Raw genomic sequence first — 20,032 nt, forward strand, 5'->3', positions numbered from 1 at the left:
AAACTATTTTGCTGAGCACCAAATGTCGACAATGTTTTAAAATACCTAGTAAATTTCTTAATTTTTTGCACTTAGATGCAGTAACTCAAGATTAGGGCGTGCTGCAGCATGTGAGTATGCAAATTAGCAAATATGGTTTAATAAATGAGCCATGCTCTGGTTACTAAAAGAACACAGGCACAGGCAGTCGTGCAAAAGTTCAAGTTAAATATCACACTGTTAACATGTGCCAGCAAATGATCGTATCAAACATTATAAATATACTGAACAAGGGTAGTTTCTTGGCATAGTTTCAATTAATGAGATAGACGTACAGCTTGAATGACAAGCACTGCGAGAGACGACATAGACTGCGCTGACTTCCAACAATATTTTATTGCGTTGCCTCATCATGTGTATACGTACGAAAGCGGGCATGCGCGGACAATGAGTCACAAGGGCTGTCCAACAGCAAGTGATTGTACTAAGAGCATGGTCACTTGGAAAAAAAAACATTAGAATTTCTATCTGTTGAGATACAAGATTTCACTAGGTATCTGCACGATAGAGGGGTCACTAACAGGGTCACTAAGGCACACACTACCCAATTTTCTGGTGAAATATGCTTCTCTAATTTCCCGGATGACGTGTGCCTCGCTAAAGCTTCCGTGTCTTCAAAGAGGGGCACGCAGCCGCAGTCCCAGCAATGGATGCCCAAGTGGGGCCTTGAACAGTGCTATGGACATTGTTATTGTGCTCTCTTAAACCATCGTTTAGGAACCTGCCTGTCTGTCCAACAAAGTTACTGCCTCAAAACAGGGTAATTTGGTAAACCACATTCGTTGCACACATTGCAACACGTTTTCTGTGCCCGACAGAGCAACAACTCTGGTGCAATTTAGGCGCGTTTACACGCTTAAAGAGCCTTGCCAGCTTTTCCGGGGCTGAGAAAAGGACTGTAATTCCTGCAGTTTGCCCAATCTTGTTTAGCCTATGGGAGACATCATGCACATACGGTAGCACTGCAAACCTGTGTCTTTCAACCGGCTGATTCCTTGACTGAGTGTGCTCATCACGTTTTGTGCGCTTCAGAAGCTGTTCCGCTATAGCTGAAATTAAGGCCAAAGGGTAGCCAACCCTAGAAAGGCCATCAACCTGTGCAGCAAGACTACCTTGCATCTCGTGTGAGCAAGATTTATTGAGGCTGTTAACGAGCCAACACTTTTAATACCTCGTTTAACGAGCTTTGTGTGTGCAGAGTTAACGGGCAAGACTGACTTCTTACTTCTCGGTTCGAAGCATTAGCACACCTTTTTGTTTGCAAGGCACAGCCTGAGATATAGAAAGCGCAAATAATCATCAATGGGTACCTCATGTGTTAGTTCTAGAGGCTGCATCTCTTCCTTAAAGATCTCCAAGACTCCCGAATCAGCAGGCTCAAAAGCGTGATCAGTGCAATCAATAAATACCAGAAAGTCTAGTAAAGCAATGAAGGGGGCTAGTTGGTGAACGTTGCGCTTCGTCCGTCCACGTCCTGTCCTTCCTTAGTATCGTGTTTGTAAAACTGAGCGCAATATAACCATGAACCAGAAAGTCGTCCATAAACCTGCACACTTTGACAACAGGAGACGTGTCTAGGTGACCTTGAATATTGCAATCATGATGAGCTAGATAAATATCACTTAGTGGCGGCGCCAGCCATGATCCTACACAATATACAAAGGAATGGTGTTTGTATAGGATCAAATCGGTCAGCTGCTGGGGGAGGACATTCTTTAAACGTCTACATAGGCTAGCACTCATCAGAGACATGTGGGCTCCACTGTCGACAAGTGCTTGGACAGGTACGCCGTCTATTTTAACGTCTATCACGCTTCTCCTTGAGGGCACAGACAGAGGATTTGCTGAGGTAGTAGGCAATGCGGCGCCACATCCGAGGGCTACATTTCTTAGTTTTCCGAAAGTGTGCGGCCAAATGACACAGGAGACGGAAGGCGACGTGGCTGCGGTGAACGGGAAGATGGACGACGTGTTTGTGGTTAACGAGACTGGTGTCCATGCGGCGATGGTGAGCGACTGTACCAGGTGTTCCTAGTAGAGTTTTCAGCACTGTTAGACTCGGCGGTGGGCGAAACATTTCGGAAATTTGCATCAAAATGTATCAGCTTGGTCGCGTTGCGAGGTGTTGAGGCCCACGAGTTGCGACTGTATCGGGTGACATGACCAATGCGGTGACAGGTGAAACACGTCGGCTAGTCGTCCACAGTTCCCCACTCAGTCGGGTTGCGATAACGTGGAGAGAAGCGTCGGGGTGGAGCAAAAATAGTAGAAGGGTGTTCGTTAGCTCTGGGATTGGCGACAGAATATACAGAATTTAAACCAATGCTTTCAGGCTCCTCGCGAACGATGGCTTGTACGAGAGGAACGGAAAGAGTGGTCGCACCACGGTTACGCGAACAGAAAGCTGCGGGCTCCATGGCATCAAGTTCACGTCGAACGATTGGCACCACGTCCTACGATAGCGATGCATGCTGCTGCGCCGGTTGATCTTCACACGTCAACGAGTCTGGCGAATGGTTGAAGACGCGTCTGCTTTTGGCCTGCTCGAATTGTCGGCACTCTTTAATGATAGCATCAACTGTAGGGAAGCTTTTGCACATGAGCAAATTAAAGGCATCATCAGCAATGCTCTTAAGCACGTGCCCGGCCTTCTCAGCTTCTGTCATGTCGTGATAGGCCTCGCGACAAAGTGCCAGCACGTCCTGGATGTACGACACATAGGACTCCGTGGGGGATTGGGCACCAGGGGCCAGTTCCTGCTTTGCGGCAATGTTACGGCCGGCTGGTTTGCCAAACAACTCTGTCAACTTCTCTTTGCGTTTGTCCTAGTTGGTTAGCTCCTCTTCGTGGTTTTCGTACCACAGTTTTGCCGTGCATCTTACGTAGAACAACAGGTTAGCCAGCATAAGCATAGAGTCCCATCTGTTGATTCCACTCACGCGTTCCTATATAGCTACCCACTTTTGGACGTCAGCGTCATCAGTCCCGCGCAAAGTTCTAGGATCCTTGGGTTGCACAACACAACCGTAGGTGACAGCGATGCAGCTGTCGACGCTGACATCCTAGGCGGCAACGACGTTGATCCCGCGTCGTTGCCGCCTGTATATATATATATATATATATATATATATATATATATATATATATATATATATATATAGGCAAAAACGTGGATATATATACGATATATATCGTCGATATATATATAGGATGAGTCAGCGTAATTGAGAAGGCTGACCACCAACAACACACAGCAGCCAGCGTCGCTGACCTTCTTCCTCTCTCTTTCTTCATTTTTACGTAAATATAATAAAGTAGTAAACACATTTTGGTCTACCATGCAGTAGCAAGATGCACACATTACGCTTGGAACCCCCAGAGGAAAGGTTATTTAGCTGCGCATATGACATAACTCTGAAACGCCAACTCATATTAGCAAATGCACAGGCATGTCCAAAACAATAGGTGTATGCAAAACACCCCTGAAATTGTAATTCCACACAGCAGTCGTTATATTCAATGCCGATGTATAACTAGCTGCTTGACAATTCAATGAGTTCGTCGACATATGCACCCTTTCAAATGCTCACCGTGCTCGAAAACCGTAACGGGAGACATAATATCAGACATATAACCATACCAATTGAATACAGGAGCAAAAACAGTTCAGTCTTAGGGCTAAACACTATGACAGCGATTCAGTGTGCGACGGCGACGAGCGACGACTTGAGCGACATAGCGCGCCGTCGCTTGAGCAGATCGCTCGGTTCTGGAAATGTAGAATTCGTTTCTCGTCGCCCGGAGGTGCTATGAGCGACTAGCCAATAGCGTGAAGCAGGAACTGGATGTAAATCGCTCAAAAACAACCGATTATCGTGCGGAACGAGCAAACAATCGAATTTTTATACGTGCATGAATAATAGCCTACTGAAAAACCTCCAAAAATATTTATGCTACTTTTGAGAGTACAATATACGAACTTAAATTACTAGAGCATGCGTCACGCTAGTTTCAACGCGTACTCGCAGCCCTCGTACCGGCAACACCGGAGAGACGTTACTCAAAATCGTCGCTCGCACGGAGCACGGCTTGTAGGCGGCGAGCGAACGTGACAGCCATCTCCATCGCATCGCTTGTACCTGCCGCGCGAAAGATCACTTATTTGGGGTTTACATTTTATTCAGTATAACACATGATTTCTTCATGCGATTTCAGTAAGTTCAAGAAAACGCGCCCAATTGACCTATAGCAGCATGCAGCTGAATGCCTGCGGCAAAGCTTCTAATTAGCACTGGTGCTGCACGTAACTTCAGTGGTCGGAGATTGCCCATGGGCGAGACACCGTCAAGCGCGTGGCTAATTTCTAACGAAAGCATGCCGCCAGCAAAATGACACCTACTGTTATGTGACTCCTTATTTCAACAGCGTTGTGTACACAGTAGACTTCCAAACTGAATAAAATGAAACACACAAAATGCACTGTAAGCACGCTCCGCATATGCTCAGAATCACGGGCTGGCAAGCAATCTATTTTAAGCGTCCTCTCGCCTCATGTCTTGCTGAACATACCATGGTTCTGGCAGCGTTTGCGATTTTCAAAGCTCTTACAGATAGTGGCAAGTGATAAAATTACATGCAGTAATCGGGCTTTTTCGATTGACATCACGACACGGCGCGCTTGCCTAGTCCGTTGTCAATCGTGTCGGATAAGCGCCGCGACGACTTCCTGGCGATATCATGTCATATACACATAATGTGCACCTCATTCAGAATTCACTTACCGTGGAGGATTTGTTGTTATATCCAACGAAGGACGAACGACCGTCGTATTTTGGCGGGGACGCGAGATGGCTGACACACAATCTCCCTTGGATGGTCTTCGTTGCTGCTCGCTGGACGGATGACTTTTCTGCGGAGCTATGCTGTTCCTCGATGTTGAGCGCGTGCGTGGTGGAGCAACTCCGAGTGAAAAGGAAGAGCGCTTGCTTGGCGTTCCTTTGAACTGTGGCTGCCTGTTCTCTTAGAAGCAAAACGGTGTGTTCTTTGCTCAGCGTGCGTGAGTGGCACATCGCCATGTTCGGTGCCCGCCTCGTACTGTTGAAGCAGAAGATTATGCTACGTTTTGTTCTGTATTGCCGCCAGACTAGATTGGGCATTGGACTCTCTCTCAGAAGGGCAGAGTGAAAAGTACATTTCACTCTCTCCTTGGTGACAGAGTGAACAATGCATTTCACTCCACTCGACATTTTCCGAGAGTAAAACAACGCTTTGAAGAGTAAATGCGCCGCTTCACTCCTGCAATGCCCTCCCTAGTTTTTCTAGTATACATAATATAGCGACATGGTAATGTCAAAATGGAAAAATATGTAGTATTTCTACATTTTTTTCACCCAACAATAAAATTCACATCAGAATCTTCAACGAAGCGTATAAACATTTTGGACACAGCAATATACATTCGCCATGGGATACTAAACACAACGCTGTATAGGAAGCGTTTCGACAAACAACAGTACCTAGAATATAAAAGCCACCATTCCAGACATTGCAAACAAGGCATCTTTAAAAGCCAAGCCACGCGACTGCATCGCATTTGGATTGAATACCACTACTACATAGACTTGATTACCTTAAAGAAACCCCATCAAACAGGATTCAACCATAAAGTGCCCTTCAAAAAGGCTACACCGTTGCAACCAACCTTATCGAGTCTAGGTCCTCAAGCACCGCCCTAGGATCACAAGAACAACAGCGCCTCTTCTTACTACTAAATTCTCAAATGCACTCTCAAACGTGAACAACATTCTCCGTAAATACTACCCTATTCACACTAGCAACCATAAATCTAATAAGATTTTTGCCGACCCGACTAGAGTACCTCACAGACGCAACACAAATTATAAGAATATTCTTGTACATCAAACTAAGGACAAAGACGAAGTTAGGAACCTGTCATTTTGGCTGACCCAGGTGCTCTACATACGTACATATTCAATTTACTACCGCAGTAAAAAACGCACCGTCGCATTACTCACACAACATAACATCGAGTTTCACCTGCACATCAAGCAACATAGTCTACTGTCTAGAATGTGCCGCTTGTAGCGAAAATGCATAGGTGAGACTGGACAACATATTCATACAAGGCTCAACGATCACCACGCAGATACATAACACAATTTACCTAAAGCAGTAGACATACACTTCAATGAATATAGTCATATATTCGACAAAGCCAGGCTCTATTTACTACAAACGAATTTCCATTCACCTCGGGAGAGGAAATATACTGAAGCACACCTCACACACAAGTTTAAATGCCTACAGCCGATGGGAAATTATTTTGCACATGGCAACTTAGAATCTTTAAAAGCTGTTACTTAAGTATAATATTCTCATATCATGAACCAAGGCACAAAACACATTGTGCCACCAACTACCCTAATTCTTAACCTCACTTATTCCTCCATTTCAATTTTTCCCTGCCTACTACTCAATTTAATATACCCTTTCATGTTTTTACTTTTATATAAACTGTACGACCTCTTTTCCATATGCACCGGCCCCTGGACCCTTTTACTCATGCCACCCTCTTTTTGGTTGTTTCGGTTTCAGTCCCCCCCCCTTCTTGCTTTTTTGTCTTTTTAATATATTTTTTGAGACACCCTCACCAACACATTCCAATGTCCCGGACGCCAGGACACCTTTTTCGGCGCTTCAGCCACACAGGTTTTCGCAACTTCTGCATACCGCGGTAACGACAATTACGTTGAGCTACTGGGGCTAACGTCGCTTGGAAGACGATGCCGCGGCCTTCCAGCTACCCAATGCATTGCACCCCATATTCCGTGTCGCCATCTTAATTCTTTCAACATAACCCGATGAATTGCTTCTACGCAACTCAAGTCATTCTTTGAACTGATGTATTTGGGGCGCTTTTTGTCCCTCGTGCACTGACCGCCAGGCTGGCTCTTTTAAAGCCACAACAACATGCCGCCAACGACACCCACAAATGCTCCTGGGCCTCTCGCTTCCCCAACACCCTCCCATGCCTTCCTATTTCTTTTCTTATTCTCCCTCGTGGTGTCTTTTTTTCTCCTCCTTTTCGTTTTTATCTTTACTCTCCCCCCCCTTCCCATTCCCCCGCTCTTGTCCCCTCTTCTTAGCAACGACGCTTAGAAACACCAGGCGACAGCGCTCATTATCTTGGAAATCTCTCCCTTTACAGCCAGCCGCCACCGACAACACCCGCACGTGACGTCACTCTATTAACCCGTCAAAACTATCTTGCCGAGAATGCCGAGGCGACCTTTGACGAAGATAGGCCCTCCTATCGAAACGCTGGCCTGCCTTCCTGGAACATCTTATCCCTGTTTATAACCTTTATACCACAGCGTGCTATTCCACCTGTCTGCCCAGTTCTTGATTTTGGAGAAGGCAGTATTGGATATTCAATGCCGGGAATAACATTGTGACGGCAGTTTGAGCTGAGAAATGCGAAAGAAAAAGACATAGGGTGACTAGCAATACTAATGGACACAGCGAATATCAAACATGGTATACAAGGTATTTGACCAAACATTTTCAAATTAAAAAAAAATGCCTGCGGCAGACAGCACATGTCTAGTCCATGAGCTGGTCTACTCGAAGAGGCGGACATTACATGCACTAGAAAATGCATAATAGAATAATTATAAAAGCTCACTAATCAGATTTTGAAATAATAACCTTAAGCACATATCGCAATTTCCAAATTCTAGCGGGTGAGAGCGCAAGGCATTTCCGCTTGAAAATAATTGTGTGGATGATACCGCTTACGAGATATGCGCCATCAAACTTCCGGTAAAAATGCACTGTCGTTCCACTTAGTTTCTCAACAAAACGTTGTTTTATGCAATGAAGCAAGAAATTAACTGGAACGCCAATGGGTTTGTCCTCAGAGTTGGGAAATTCGGATCTCTTAATTGGTGTCATCTCGAGAATTCTTTCCAAGTGGATCCGCCTTGCAAACTTACGGGGTGGAATTTTTAAATTGCAATATGTGCCAAAAGCTACATATTTAACATTTATTTAGTATTTTTTTCTTAATTCGACGATTATGCATTTGAATTTTTTGTACAATTGATGTCCGCCTCTTCCGGTAGACTGCCGATGGACTTGAATTGTGCTTGCCACTGGTAAGTTATATTTTGAAAGTGTTTGGTGAAACACCCGGTTTATATATTTTCGCTATGAATATATGAAGATGTGGGCTGTGAGCATTAGTATGGCCTGTCTCTCTCTCTCTAACACACACACACACACACACACACATATATATATATATATATATATATATATATATATATATATATATATATATATATATATATATATGTATATATATGGTCATTTCTTAAGAAGTCAACAAACACTGACACAAAGGACAACAAGTGTGGTGGCGCTGGTTAACATTTCCAGGGTTCTACTAGGACACATAAATACCCAAGAAAGTGGATGGGAAAACGGCGCCACGGTAGTTCAATTGGTAGAGCATCGCACGCGAAATGCGAAGGTTGTGGGTTCGGTTCCCACGTGCCTCAAGTTGTTTTTTTCATCCACTTGAATTTCCATTAACTTATCGTTTCCTTAACCCGCTGTGGTTGCTCAGTGGTTATGGTGTTGGGCTGCTGAGCACGAGGTCGCGGGATCGAATCCCGGCCACGGCGGCCGCATTTCGATGGGGGCGAAATGCGAAAACACCCGTGTGCTTAGATTTAGGTGCACGTTAAAGAACCCCAGGTGGTCAAAATTTCCGGAGTCCTCCACTACGGCGTGCCTCATAATCAGAAAGTGGTTTTGGCACGTAAAACCCCAAATATTATTATTATCGTTTCCTTATTTCATTTATTAAGCACAAGTAATTTCCCCTGTTGTCCTTGGTGTCAGTGTTTGTTGGCTTCTTAAGATGTGACTAATAAAAATCTGGCCCCTCGGTTAAACCCCCTTTCTTCTCGTTTATATATATATATATATATATATATATGTATATATATATATATATATATATATATATATATATATATATATATATGAGATTTGAAGCATTTAAGAAAACAGAAAGAAAACGGTTCTCTGCTGGCGTTCAGGCGGTGAGACCAACCGTCGTCGTAATGAGTTCTTTCCGTACTTCATTGCCTGGTGAGGCTAGGACTGAACCATGCATTTCGAGTGACCGAATATATCGCACTCTACTATATTGTTCTATTACCAGCTTCGAAGAAGGTGCGATTATATATTATTTCTTCTTCATTAAAGGCAAGTGCCACTTCAGAGGAGGAGAATATAAAGATGGCGAGGCAATGTATGAGATAAAGGAGTGCGTGAAATGGATTTGTTTCCGAGACAACAGCACTCATGGCACGATGGTCGGTCTAGGGTGAGTATAATTTTACTATATATGTATATATATCGCCATTGCATTACTTACATATTGTATATACTTCAGTGTTGCTTGCCACGAAATTTTTGTACGCGATGAACTTATATCATTTAGAGAATACTAGAGTAATCTTTTTCTTAAAGGGCAACAATGACAATTTTCATGCAACAAAGCTAGTACTGATTTCATCATCATTCATCATTAGTACAGGAGGAGGTCCCGAAGTAACAAACACTGTCAAGCGTATATTTTATTAGTAATTTACGAATATAGTAATTAATACACTATGGCAACATAACAGTGACAGACGTCAAATTGCAGTAAGCTAATGAAGCAGATAATCAAATACAAGAAAGGCACTTGCAATAATTGAAATTCAAGTCACACACAAGCAAATCAAATAGATACGGCGTATCAGTAAATATAAATGTAGTAATTGACAAGTTAGGGAAAAATAGGAATGACATATATCAAAGAACACGAGGTTTATGTAGCAGATAATTGGAAACAGATGTATGCCTATAATATTCAAAGTACAAGTCACATATATCCTATGGAACGAGAAACCTAATATACCGAAGAAAAAATTAAGAAAGACAATGGTACAGGGCATAGAAGCAATACATTAGTCAAGTACAGAAGAAACTAAAAACTTAAAATTTATAAGGAAAAGTTAAAGAGGCAATAGGAGATAGAGAATAAAAGCAATACATTAGGCAAATACACAAGGATTCAAAATTGTAATATAAATTTGTATACAATATGTGTTCATAGTAATGAGTCGGTAGCCAGTACTGTCGTTAGTAAATGCTTCTTCGTATTTCTCCTGAATGTTAAGTTTGTGCGGCAGGCTTACTATGGAGTGGTAGTTTATTCCACTATATAATGGCCGTAAAAAGGACAGTAAACCTTCCATATTTATGTTTATTCCAGAGAGCAATAATTGTTGCTGGAGGAAAATCTTGTATTGTTAGTGTTGTTAAGAGTAGATATATTAAATGTATCTAAATTATTGTGGTTTAGTGTGCGGTATATCAGTAAGACCAAATTGAGTTGGAGCATATAGCGTAATGGTAGTATATTTAAAGAAGACAGAATAAGTGCTGCATGTGACATGTAAGTAGAAAAAGTAATTACCCTCAAGGCTTGATTTTTTAAATATAGATATGATATGGAGCGTGGAATATGTGTTTTCCCACACCGATATACAGTATTCTAAGTGGCAATGTCTAAATGCGAATAAAAGTGAAGTTCTCATGTTTTGTACGAAATGCGAGTGCGGTAAAATAATCACTCTTATTCCAAAAGCATTTTTTAGATCATGTCAGCATGTAAGCTAAATTTAAGGCTATGGTCAAGTTTGACGCCAAGGCACCCAACTTCACGTCCAATTGAAAGAACATCAGTTTGTAAGATGAGCTTTCGGGTGGGCGCGCTGACACATTTATGAGTAATGAAAACCAGGAACTCCGTTTTCGAAGGATTAATCTGAACTTTATTATTTCTGGATCAGGCAGGTAACTTGTTGAGGTCAAAATTTAGCCAGTTTATCAAAGTATTCATGCATTTGCTATTAGTAAATATGGTGGTGTGGTCTACATATAGTATATATGAAGTACTGGCTAAACAGTGAGGAACGTCATTAATGTACATGAGGTAAAGTAACAGGCCTAAGAGCGAGCCTTGTGGGACACCCCTAGTGACTGATTTTGTACGTGAAAGTGAACTACCGAAATCTACCACTTGTGTTCTGCTACATAAATGTGGGTGAGCGAAAGAGGTGGTGCACGATTGTCCACAGCTTCTAACTTGTACGAAAGTATGTTATGACAGATGGTTTCAAATGCTTGATTGAAGCCAACCAAAATTGAGCCAACGATACAGCCATTGTCAAGGGCATATTTTATTTTGTCAGTGGATCGTGTTATAGCTATTTCAGTCGAATAACCTTTACGACACCCGTGCTGCTCAAGCGAGTCAAGATTAAATTGGTGTAAGTAGTTTGGTAAGAGGTTTACAAATAGTTTCTCAGTAACTTTAATAAAAAGGTTAGCATGCTGATTGGGTGGTAGTTTGAAATTAGTTCTTTGTCCCTTTTTTAATATAGGAGTTGTTTTACCGTGTTTTAATTCGACCGGGAAAACGCCTGTTCTGAACGTCACTTAATAATGTGCGCAAGTGCGTCGGCGATATGAGATGATATTAATTTGATTTTGGAGGGTTAAAAATCATCAAAGTCGGGACCTGAAGTCCGTAAAATAGCGACTCAATCCGACACTTCTTTGGGTGGCGTAAGGTACAAGTAAAAATAATGAAGGGTATGCCTGAGTACGGGCTCTGCTATACTGTCTGGTGAATGATCATGTGTAGGACAGGAAAAAGCATTGAATTCATTTGCTATATCAGTGGCTTGCGTTACTACCCTTGTTCCTGCATTAAGTTTGTTCAGAGTGCGGTTTGGCGAACAGGTGAAGAAAGGACCTAATGGTATCCCTGGTTTTGCGTGTATTATTTTTGTGTTTAACGCTCACTTTCTCAAAGTAGGAGCGCTTCGCTTTTTTAAAGGGTCTGGTAAGTGTAATAGAATAAGTAATGTACCGCGACTTTAATATTACATCAAAGGCTTCGCGTTTAATTTGTATGTGGAATTTGTCACGTTTGGTTATACTTTTTAAGGGGAATCCTGTTATCCTAGGGCTTCCAGGGGCTGAGAATCAGGGAGTATCCCCTGTTAGTGTCGTACACTCTGATTGCGCGCTTCTAACCTTGTTATTAAATAGTTGGAAAAGCAGGATTGCGCCTGTCATGGAAGGAATCGTGTTCCAGGTGAATTCTTCAATTTGATTATTGAACATAGTGGTGTGATGGTTAGCTATCTTTGTGTTTCCGTGGTACGATGATTTGATATATTTTATTAGAACGAATAAAAGATAGTGCTCCATACCGGGAGAAGTGACTACGCGAGCACATTGCTCTAGGTGTAAGTCTGATAATACATGGTCTATTAATCAGTGAGATCCGGACGGCTGAAATCTTGTGGGTACGGTTAGTAATGAATCTAGGCCATATCCTGCATAGCAGTTGGTGTAATTGCAGCAATTACTATCAAATTGGTTAGTATTATCTACGTTATTGTCACCGGGGTGACGACATTTTTGTTTTCATTTGCAATTACGTTGAAGATAGCACCTAGTTGGGAACAATGACTAACGGAACAAGACGATGGGGAACGATATACTAATCCAATAATTGTATTTGTACTGTTAGCTGAAAAACATTATCAAATTCGAAAAATACAGATTCACTGTAATGGCGAGAGAAACCCAGATCATGGCGACAAGGATATGGCTGGTTGTCTTGTACAAGAATCGCTGAACCACAATACCGAAAATGCTGACGGACACATACATCCATTGTGTATCCGGGAATACCATATTAATTACTATCAGCGCTTGTCAGCCATATTTATGTGAGGCAAATAATAGTGAAAGGGTTATTTAGATTAGAAATCTTTCATGTTATCATAGTTCCTTGAGAGACTACGTATGGTAAAGTTTATCAGGGATTTATGGGTAAGCCTGTTGTTATTTCGCAAACGCTTTAGTTCTTCTCACGAATAATACATTGACTGGAATACTAATTTGATCAGATATCAAAAGAAGTTTTGGACAGCTACGAGGCGATTAGCGAAATGTGCCATGTGCTACAAATGACGTACACGCAGGTCCTTTCTGTCTTTCGTGATATTTTGCGGCAGTTGTCCGTCCATAGGAATTTCCAGTTGTGCTGTCCTTTTAGTTAGAGGGCTTGAGCAACCACACGTTTGCTGTGTTGCGGTAAGTGATCGTTAATAAAGACTTTGGTCGCTGCAGGCGGGGGGAGGCCGAGAGTAGTAGTGTTTAGTCGTGTTTTCCGGGCTGAGGTTGTCTACGAAAGTGACACTTCTAAATTCTCTTACTTTTCAAAGTTTTCCCTCAGTGGCTTTCCGAAATTGTGTCTGTGACACAGAACTTTGTTTTATGCCAAGACGGACTGACACTGTCGCCTTATGGTGTCACTCCTTAGTAAGGATTTAAAAAGAATAAAACAAAACAACTTAATCTAGTTAGAACAGTAAGGAGTAGTGTTCATTTTATTGAAAAATAAAATACAAGGAAAGGTTCAGTAACATGCACAGAAAAAAAGAATGTTTTCGAAAGAGGTAAAAGCCATTCTCGAACGTACCCAAATATGAATAAAAAGGAGATGCACACAGAAAGAAATATTTTCGGAGATGAGCTATTTCTATCAACTGATAGCAAGCTGACTGGAGTGAGACAGAAAACTTTATCACAATGAGGTTCTCTCTCAACAGATGGTAACCTCAACTCTCCTGACACATTCTTAGCCGGCGCACAACGCCTCAGAGTTGCGTTTCATTGATCTAAAGAGATTATGTTGGTTTATATTAGGAACACTTGCATCTCGGCATCAGTCAACACTTAGTTTTCTTTAGCTGGAGCTTCAAAGAAGTGGCGACACGCTTCCTTTTGCGTTCATTTCTCAATGCGTCGGTGCTTTCTGTGCTCGTACTGACTCCACCGCACGTTCGCCCCACGAACCATTTGAAGCATCCTCTTAGTAATTTGATCTCTCCCTATGGGCCTCGAAAAGTTAAAAAAATATAAGGCAGTCGGAAAAAATGAGTGCATTTCTTTTAGCGCCCTTAAAGGCTAAACTTGCCGCAGGGACATAAAAAAGCACTGAAGACTTATTAAGCGTATCAGTGCTCATGCTGCAACAGAAGATGACGGGTGCACGCGTGCATAATAAAAAAGCACACACTGTTTTCCATGAAAATTGCCTCTTCCCACGCTTGTTATGCTTCACCACAATACGTTCGCATATGCTGCACCGCCTCATGAGGCTGTTGTGAAGCAAAACTAACTTTTGGGAACCGGCGTTATGCAACGCGCCGTGCTTTCCGAGCTTCGAAGTCAATCGCGAGGACCACAAAGGTGGAGTCGGTGCCATTGCTGACAGCGGCAAATTCTTTCCATGAAGAACACGGCACGGAACGGCAAGAAGTTCAACGACGAACGTCTAAGTAGGTAGGTCTGGCCTTGTTGCGGTAGTGGCTACGGCTGCCAGCGGACCTGCGTGCGAGAGCGCCGGTTCGAGGCGGCGAGGTCATCCAAATGGTGAAGCTGGTGGTGGCTTTGATTAACGCCTTTTCGCACCTGCGGTCACAGCGAAAAGTCCAGAAAACCCGACGGCGAAACATTCTTGCATCCGAAATTTCAGACCTGGTGGTGCCGCAAAGCAGTCCAAATTATCGGAAGTCTGGAAAACTGGTTGTTGACTATATATACCCCGGCAGCTCCTTCAGCCGGCATCATAGACGATTAGTTATGATTTCTGTCTGTTACTTCGTTCCCTTTCAATAAACTTACAGCTCATTTTCCCTTAAAGAAGCACAATTTTCCTGAGTATTTCCGGACTAATAAAGATATCTGAGAGTTGCAGGTTTTCCCTTTGGTAGACACCCCGCGGGCTCTACTTACGAATTCCCCCTTTTTAGAGCGGGAACAGAAGCGTGCTATTTTATGTTTATCATTCCTCGCAGAGACGCGGTCAACAGTGTCTATGTGAGATCTTGTCACCTGTTTTTTTTGCAAAATCGCGACCCAGTTCTCACCCTATGTGCACGGCACACCCTTGATCTCGACATTGTTTCGACAGGTCCGCTACAACTCTAACCAGCATTTGGTTTTTATTTGTGAGCGTATTGTTCTCTGCATTCACAGCGTCAAATTTCCCCTAGATTCTTCATAAAACTGGTTGATCATGCGCAAACTTTCACGCATTCCTGTGGTCTCTTGCCGGAGGGCTTCGACATCGCGAGCAAGTTCTGACTTACTGGGCATCGCTAAAAGACCGTGGGAGTTACTTTTGCAGCATCAGACGTACGTCACAAAACAGAAGCGACAAATGCCGTACGAGAGCGAAGACTGACCTGCGCAACCAAGAACTTTCGCTTAACGGAGATTCCTTGCTGCCACGGCTGCTGCTTCCAAGTGAAGCATGGGGCCAGGCGGATCCTTTCTTTTCTGTAGTGCTGGCAGCGCCATAGAGCGCCCCATGTCAGTGGTAGCGCTGTGAGATGTCACTAGGTGTCTCCGGTGATGTCGACTGGCGGTGCTGGTGAGCGCGAAGTTCACCTTCCAGGATATCTGAATGCTTGTAACCGCAACGATGGTGGAAATCAGCGCTTGCGGATGACCGTGTTCCAGTCTGCGCAACCAAAATGTTTGGCTTAGAGGTGTTTCCTTGTTGCTACGGCTGTTGCTACCAAGTCAAGCACGGGGCCAGCTAGATTCTTTTTTTTCGTAGTAGTGGCAGCGCCACGAAGCGACCAAGTTAGAGGTGGCACTGTGAGATGTCACCAGGTGTCTCCGGTGATGTTGATTGCCGGTGCTGGTGAGAGTGCCAGGATATCTGAATGCTTCTCAATACAACGGTGCTGGAAATCAGCGATTGCGGCTGACGGTGCTCCGATCTGCGCAGCCAAAAAGTTTAGCTTAGCGGCATTTCCTTGTTGCGATGCCTGCTGCTGCCAAGTGTTTTTCGGCATACCCATGAAAAAGCTTTTTCGGTACACCTATGAGCCAGCCCTAAAACGAGTAAAGTGCTTTTCCAGTTACATTACATTGGGCTCAAATATACAATAAATTATGACAAATAATTTGTTCAATATACAAAATTCGAAAACGAGAGCTCCATTTCTAGCACTTAAAGAAAGCAATGGGCCATCTAGGAAAATTTTGTTTTTTTTTCTTTTATAACATAGAACCTACTTTGATTCCACTAAATTTATCCGTTGCTCAAATCTTTCGAATCCCACTTTTTAAAAGGAATAAAACTCTAATTACTCAACAAAAGGAGGGGCGATCTCTATTCTGTCAGCGTTGGTTTTCGCGATGTTATCCTAGAACTGTAGCGACTACTCGCCAAGGCGCAAACACAGGATTGCCTGAGCGATTTATTCGTACCGATATGGCTGCAGTTGAGATTTAGAGTTCTACAGCTCGGGAACAATATTGGTGCAAAGATGTGTTCTGTGAAATATAAGAATTGCTGCTGCGTTAAATGTAATATCAAAGGTAATACTTAAACACTCAGCGCTTTTTAAAGTTTGCTTGCAGCTTGTTAACGCTTTTTGTTGCTTAGCTGAAGCTATACTGGATGTTACCTCTTCACTTTTAGATAAGAAGGTAAGCTCGTATTAGCATTATTGGTACAAAGACATTTTCGGTGGACTGTAAGAATAGTCGCTGAGTCATTGAAATATCAAAGATAAGATTTAAATATTAGGCTGTTTCTAAAGTATGCTCGCACCACGTTTATGGTTTTTGTTGCTTAGCTCAATTTATGCCTCATATTACTTTTTCACTTTGGGATAAAAAGGAGAGCTGCGAATTAAAATTTATTTCGAAACATTTTTTACCACGTACAATGCAAAGTGAAAGCGAATGCAGCATGATTTTGCATTCTTATTTCTGGTAATCGAATATATTTAACTTTCACGAGATCACAAAAGGAAGGAAAAAACGAAGAATGTTTACAAATGGTGGCAGTGATGAAGAACCTACAAAATGTTTCGACTACAAAAGCAAGCTTTAGCAATGCGCTTGACCTTCTGGGACGGTTTATTAATTACACGCGGCTCCGACTAACGCGGACGTCAAATACGCGCCTGCAACAAAATTTGCGGCATTCTTAACGAGAGAAAAAGCGAGAAGTCATTTGAAAGAAAGCAGAGAGGCCGGCTTGAGCCATCGCACTCTGACATGTTGCTTTGCACAAGGGGAGGGAGAATGGGGTCATAAAGGTATGTTGAGGGATGATGATGACATAAAAAGATGGGTGAACAACGGTGAAAGCAAGTTCAACATTTCGGTTATAAACATTCAGAAATGTCATCCATTAGGCCACCGCCAGATTCCAAATCTTCCTTGTAGTCACTAGTTCAAGTGAACCTTCAGATAGAGGCGCTAAGACGAAGCTGGTGTGGGGGCCTCCACTGCGTCAGAAGCCCAGGCGCCAAGAAAAATCTTTGAACAGTTAACAGCGTGTAAGGAGCTGCGATAAGCGGCTCCAGCGCGGTGAGCCTCTGCAGAGCACGTTTAGCGGCTGGATTCGTGAGACCACAGAGAACCAAGCAAATCAACTCTACCAGGTGCTTCAGAATTTTCTCAACGCTTCTCACTGTGTCCATCTCCTTGCTTGCCCGTTGTGTTACCGGTTTCGTTTCTCTTATCATTCTAGGCTTCGTGGCGCCGAGGACCGCTCTAAGGCCCGCTGCTATGGCCGTCGGCCTCGAGGGCAGCAAAGGCCATTTAATGTCTCTATCAGCTGGTGGAAGCGAATATTTGCCGCGTGCTCTCACCGACCTTGAATTAGCAATATGCGCACAGGCAGAGGTGCTCGTGGCGTCCACCCGCCACTATGTAGGTCTTCCGAAATGGTTTTGTGGCGCTACTTTCGCTAGGGTTAATCAATCTGGCTAACAGAATGAGTAGCCTCTTTACGTGACGATTGGATCTCTTGCCGTTTTTCGAAAAATACGAAGTTCTTGTATCATCTTTAAACATTCCTTCGAAATTGCATCGTGAGAGCCAGCACAGTTGGCACATTTAAATGAAGATGCATCACAGTCGACGGTATTATGCTCTCCGTCACTACGCGAGCACATGAATTCACTTCTACAAATAGTGCTCACGTGTCCTATCTTTAGACATCGCCGGCACCGAAGAGGCCTGGGAGCGAATGGGCGCACACGGTGTACTTTGTAATCACTTTGACAGACGCTGGTAATGTAGAAGAAGCAAATATTAACTTGACGCATCAGGAGTTCCCCAAGCAGTGAATCTCGAGATTTCGCACCGATGACCTCAGAAGACTATTGATGTCGGCATACTTGATTTCAAGCGCCACGTCGGAAATCGCACCAGTCGTTGTCGGCTTCCCGTGGGTAATAAAGGACGGACAGGGAGAGCGCTTAACTGCGGAATGGTCTTGAACTTATTCACTTTCGCTCTATTTCCTACATCTATCGTCAGGATGTTCTTGCGACCTTTGATACTGATCTCGTCCGGGCGCCACACTTTCAGTATATTCGGTTAGAAATTGCCTGCTGAGGGAGCTGATGCTCTGTGAAATCGAGAGCGGCACGTAAGAAACCATGAAGGATTCCTGCTCACTCTGATTTAGGGAAGCCTTTGCAGTCGACATACGGCGCATCTTCTTCATACGGCAGCCCACGGCTACAGTTCACTCGCAGTCAAAATCCATAACTTCCGGTGTTGAGCTCTCCCAACAACCGAACTTGTCCTAGCATTCAAAAGCACGTCGTCCAAAAAATGAGCGCTACAGCAGACGACTGACCCCGTTTAGGTGGTCGTCGTGAGCAGAGCGTCTTCTTGCTCATCCTTGATGAATGGACTCTCATGAAAATGGCAAAAACGTTAAAAACTGCTTAACCGCGAGAGGCTCAGAGCACCGGCGAACCCTGGGCTCTTATTTATCTTCCTCTCCGCTTAAAAGCTTTAGCACGCCTCGTAGGACCGGTAATGACTTCTCAAAATCGGCACTATTCTGCCCTTAAAGAGCCGCACCATTAAAATTACATCCCTTTCAGGATTTAACACTGATATTGTTTTGAACATAAACATTTATTAGTCTGAAAATGTTTGCCATATAAGCCATGCACAGTGAATGTTATGTTTAATGACGTCTGATTGTGGGCCGCCACTCTCACAATCCTGAGCAATAATTTGCATATAAATGAATGGCCGGGTTTGAAGAACCACTGGCGCAGAACAGTAGCGAAATCTACCTTGCATATACAACATGACTCTACATATAAAACACAAATGCTCATATACATGAGTATCCACACAGCAACACAGATGCTGACGGCGAACGTTTGCCTTTTCTATTGCAATAAAATAATATCAGCGTCAAATTAACACCTCCTAGAGTATGCTTGCCCGGATCACATTGGCGTAGTGGAAATTTGTCGCTGTTTCTGGCTACTTCAACTATTCTATTTCTTTTCAGGTGCGGAAAAGTGGTGGCAACGCCACCTTGCAAAAAGATACCTACGAGGGAAGGTATCAACCCGGAATGTTGCGAGTATATGCAGTGCGGAAACAGGCGAGGGCCCGGATAGACTATTGGTACTTGAACAAAGACAACTTGAGTGCAAGAAGCACGTTATTATATCGTCTCACCAGTGTTGTCTATACTCAACAGCGTACCACTGTTCCGTATCTGGAGTTACACCACTAGGGAAACGTAAGGGCTTTTTTTAATGTGTCATGTAGTGGGCAAGACAGCAACATTGGGCAGCCACGCTGAGAAAGGTGCAGCACAGCTGGCAGGGAAAGCTCCCCTTTAAACGTTATTGTGCGTATACATAGTAACTTTGAGCTGTATACGATTTATAGTGCGATATTGTGCGCCACACCAATAACAGCCACCCTTCTGTAGTGGACAAAGCATTCAGCCACGGACGCCCTCCTCCAGGCT

The 20,032-nt window shown here is 43.4% G+C and overlaps 1 protein-coding gene across 1 annotated transcript in view; it reads left to right on the top strand.

The window, feature by feature from the left end:
• LOC142591062 (uncharacterized) overlaps nucleotides 1-19,723 on the top strand; it is a 35,595-nt gene extending 15,872 nt beyond the window's left edge. Inside the window, exons 2-3 of the mRNA XM_075703429.1 lie at nucleotides 9,337-9,457; nucleotides 19,562-19,723. Coding sequence (XP_075559544.1) covers nucleotides 9,337-9,457; nucleotides 19,562-19,673 — 233 coding nt within the window. The 3' untranslated portion in view covers nucleotides 19,674-19,723. The remainder of the gene's footprint in view (nucleotides 1-9,336; nucleotides 9,458-19,561) is intronic.
• The last annotated feature ends 309 nt before the right edge of the window (nucleotides 19,724-20,032 follow it).

Source organism: Dermacentor variabilis, chromosome 8, assembly GCF_050947875.1.
Source record: "Dermacentor variabilis isolate Ectoservices chromosome 8, ASM5094787v1, whole genome shotgun sequence".
NCBI classification, from domain to species: Eukaryota; Metazoa; Arthropoda; class Arachnida; order Ixodida; family Ixodidae; genus Dermacentor; species Dermacentor variabilis.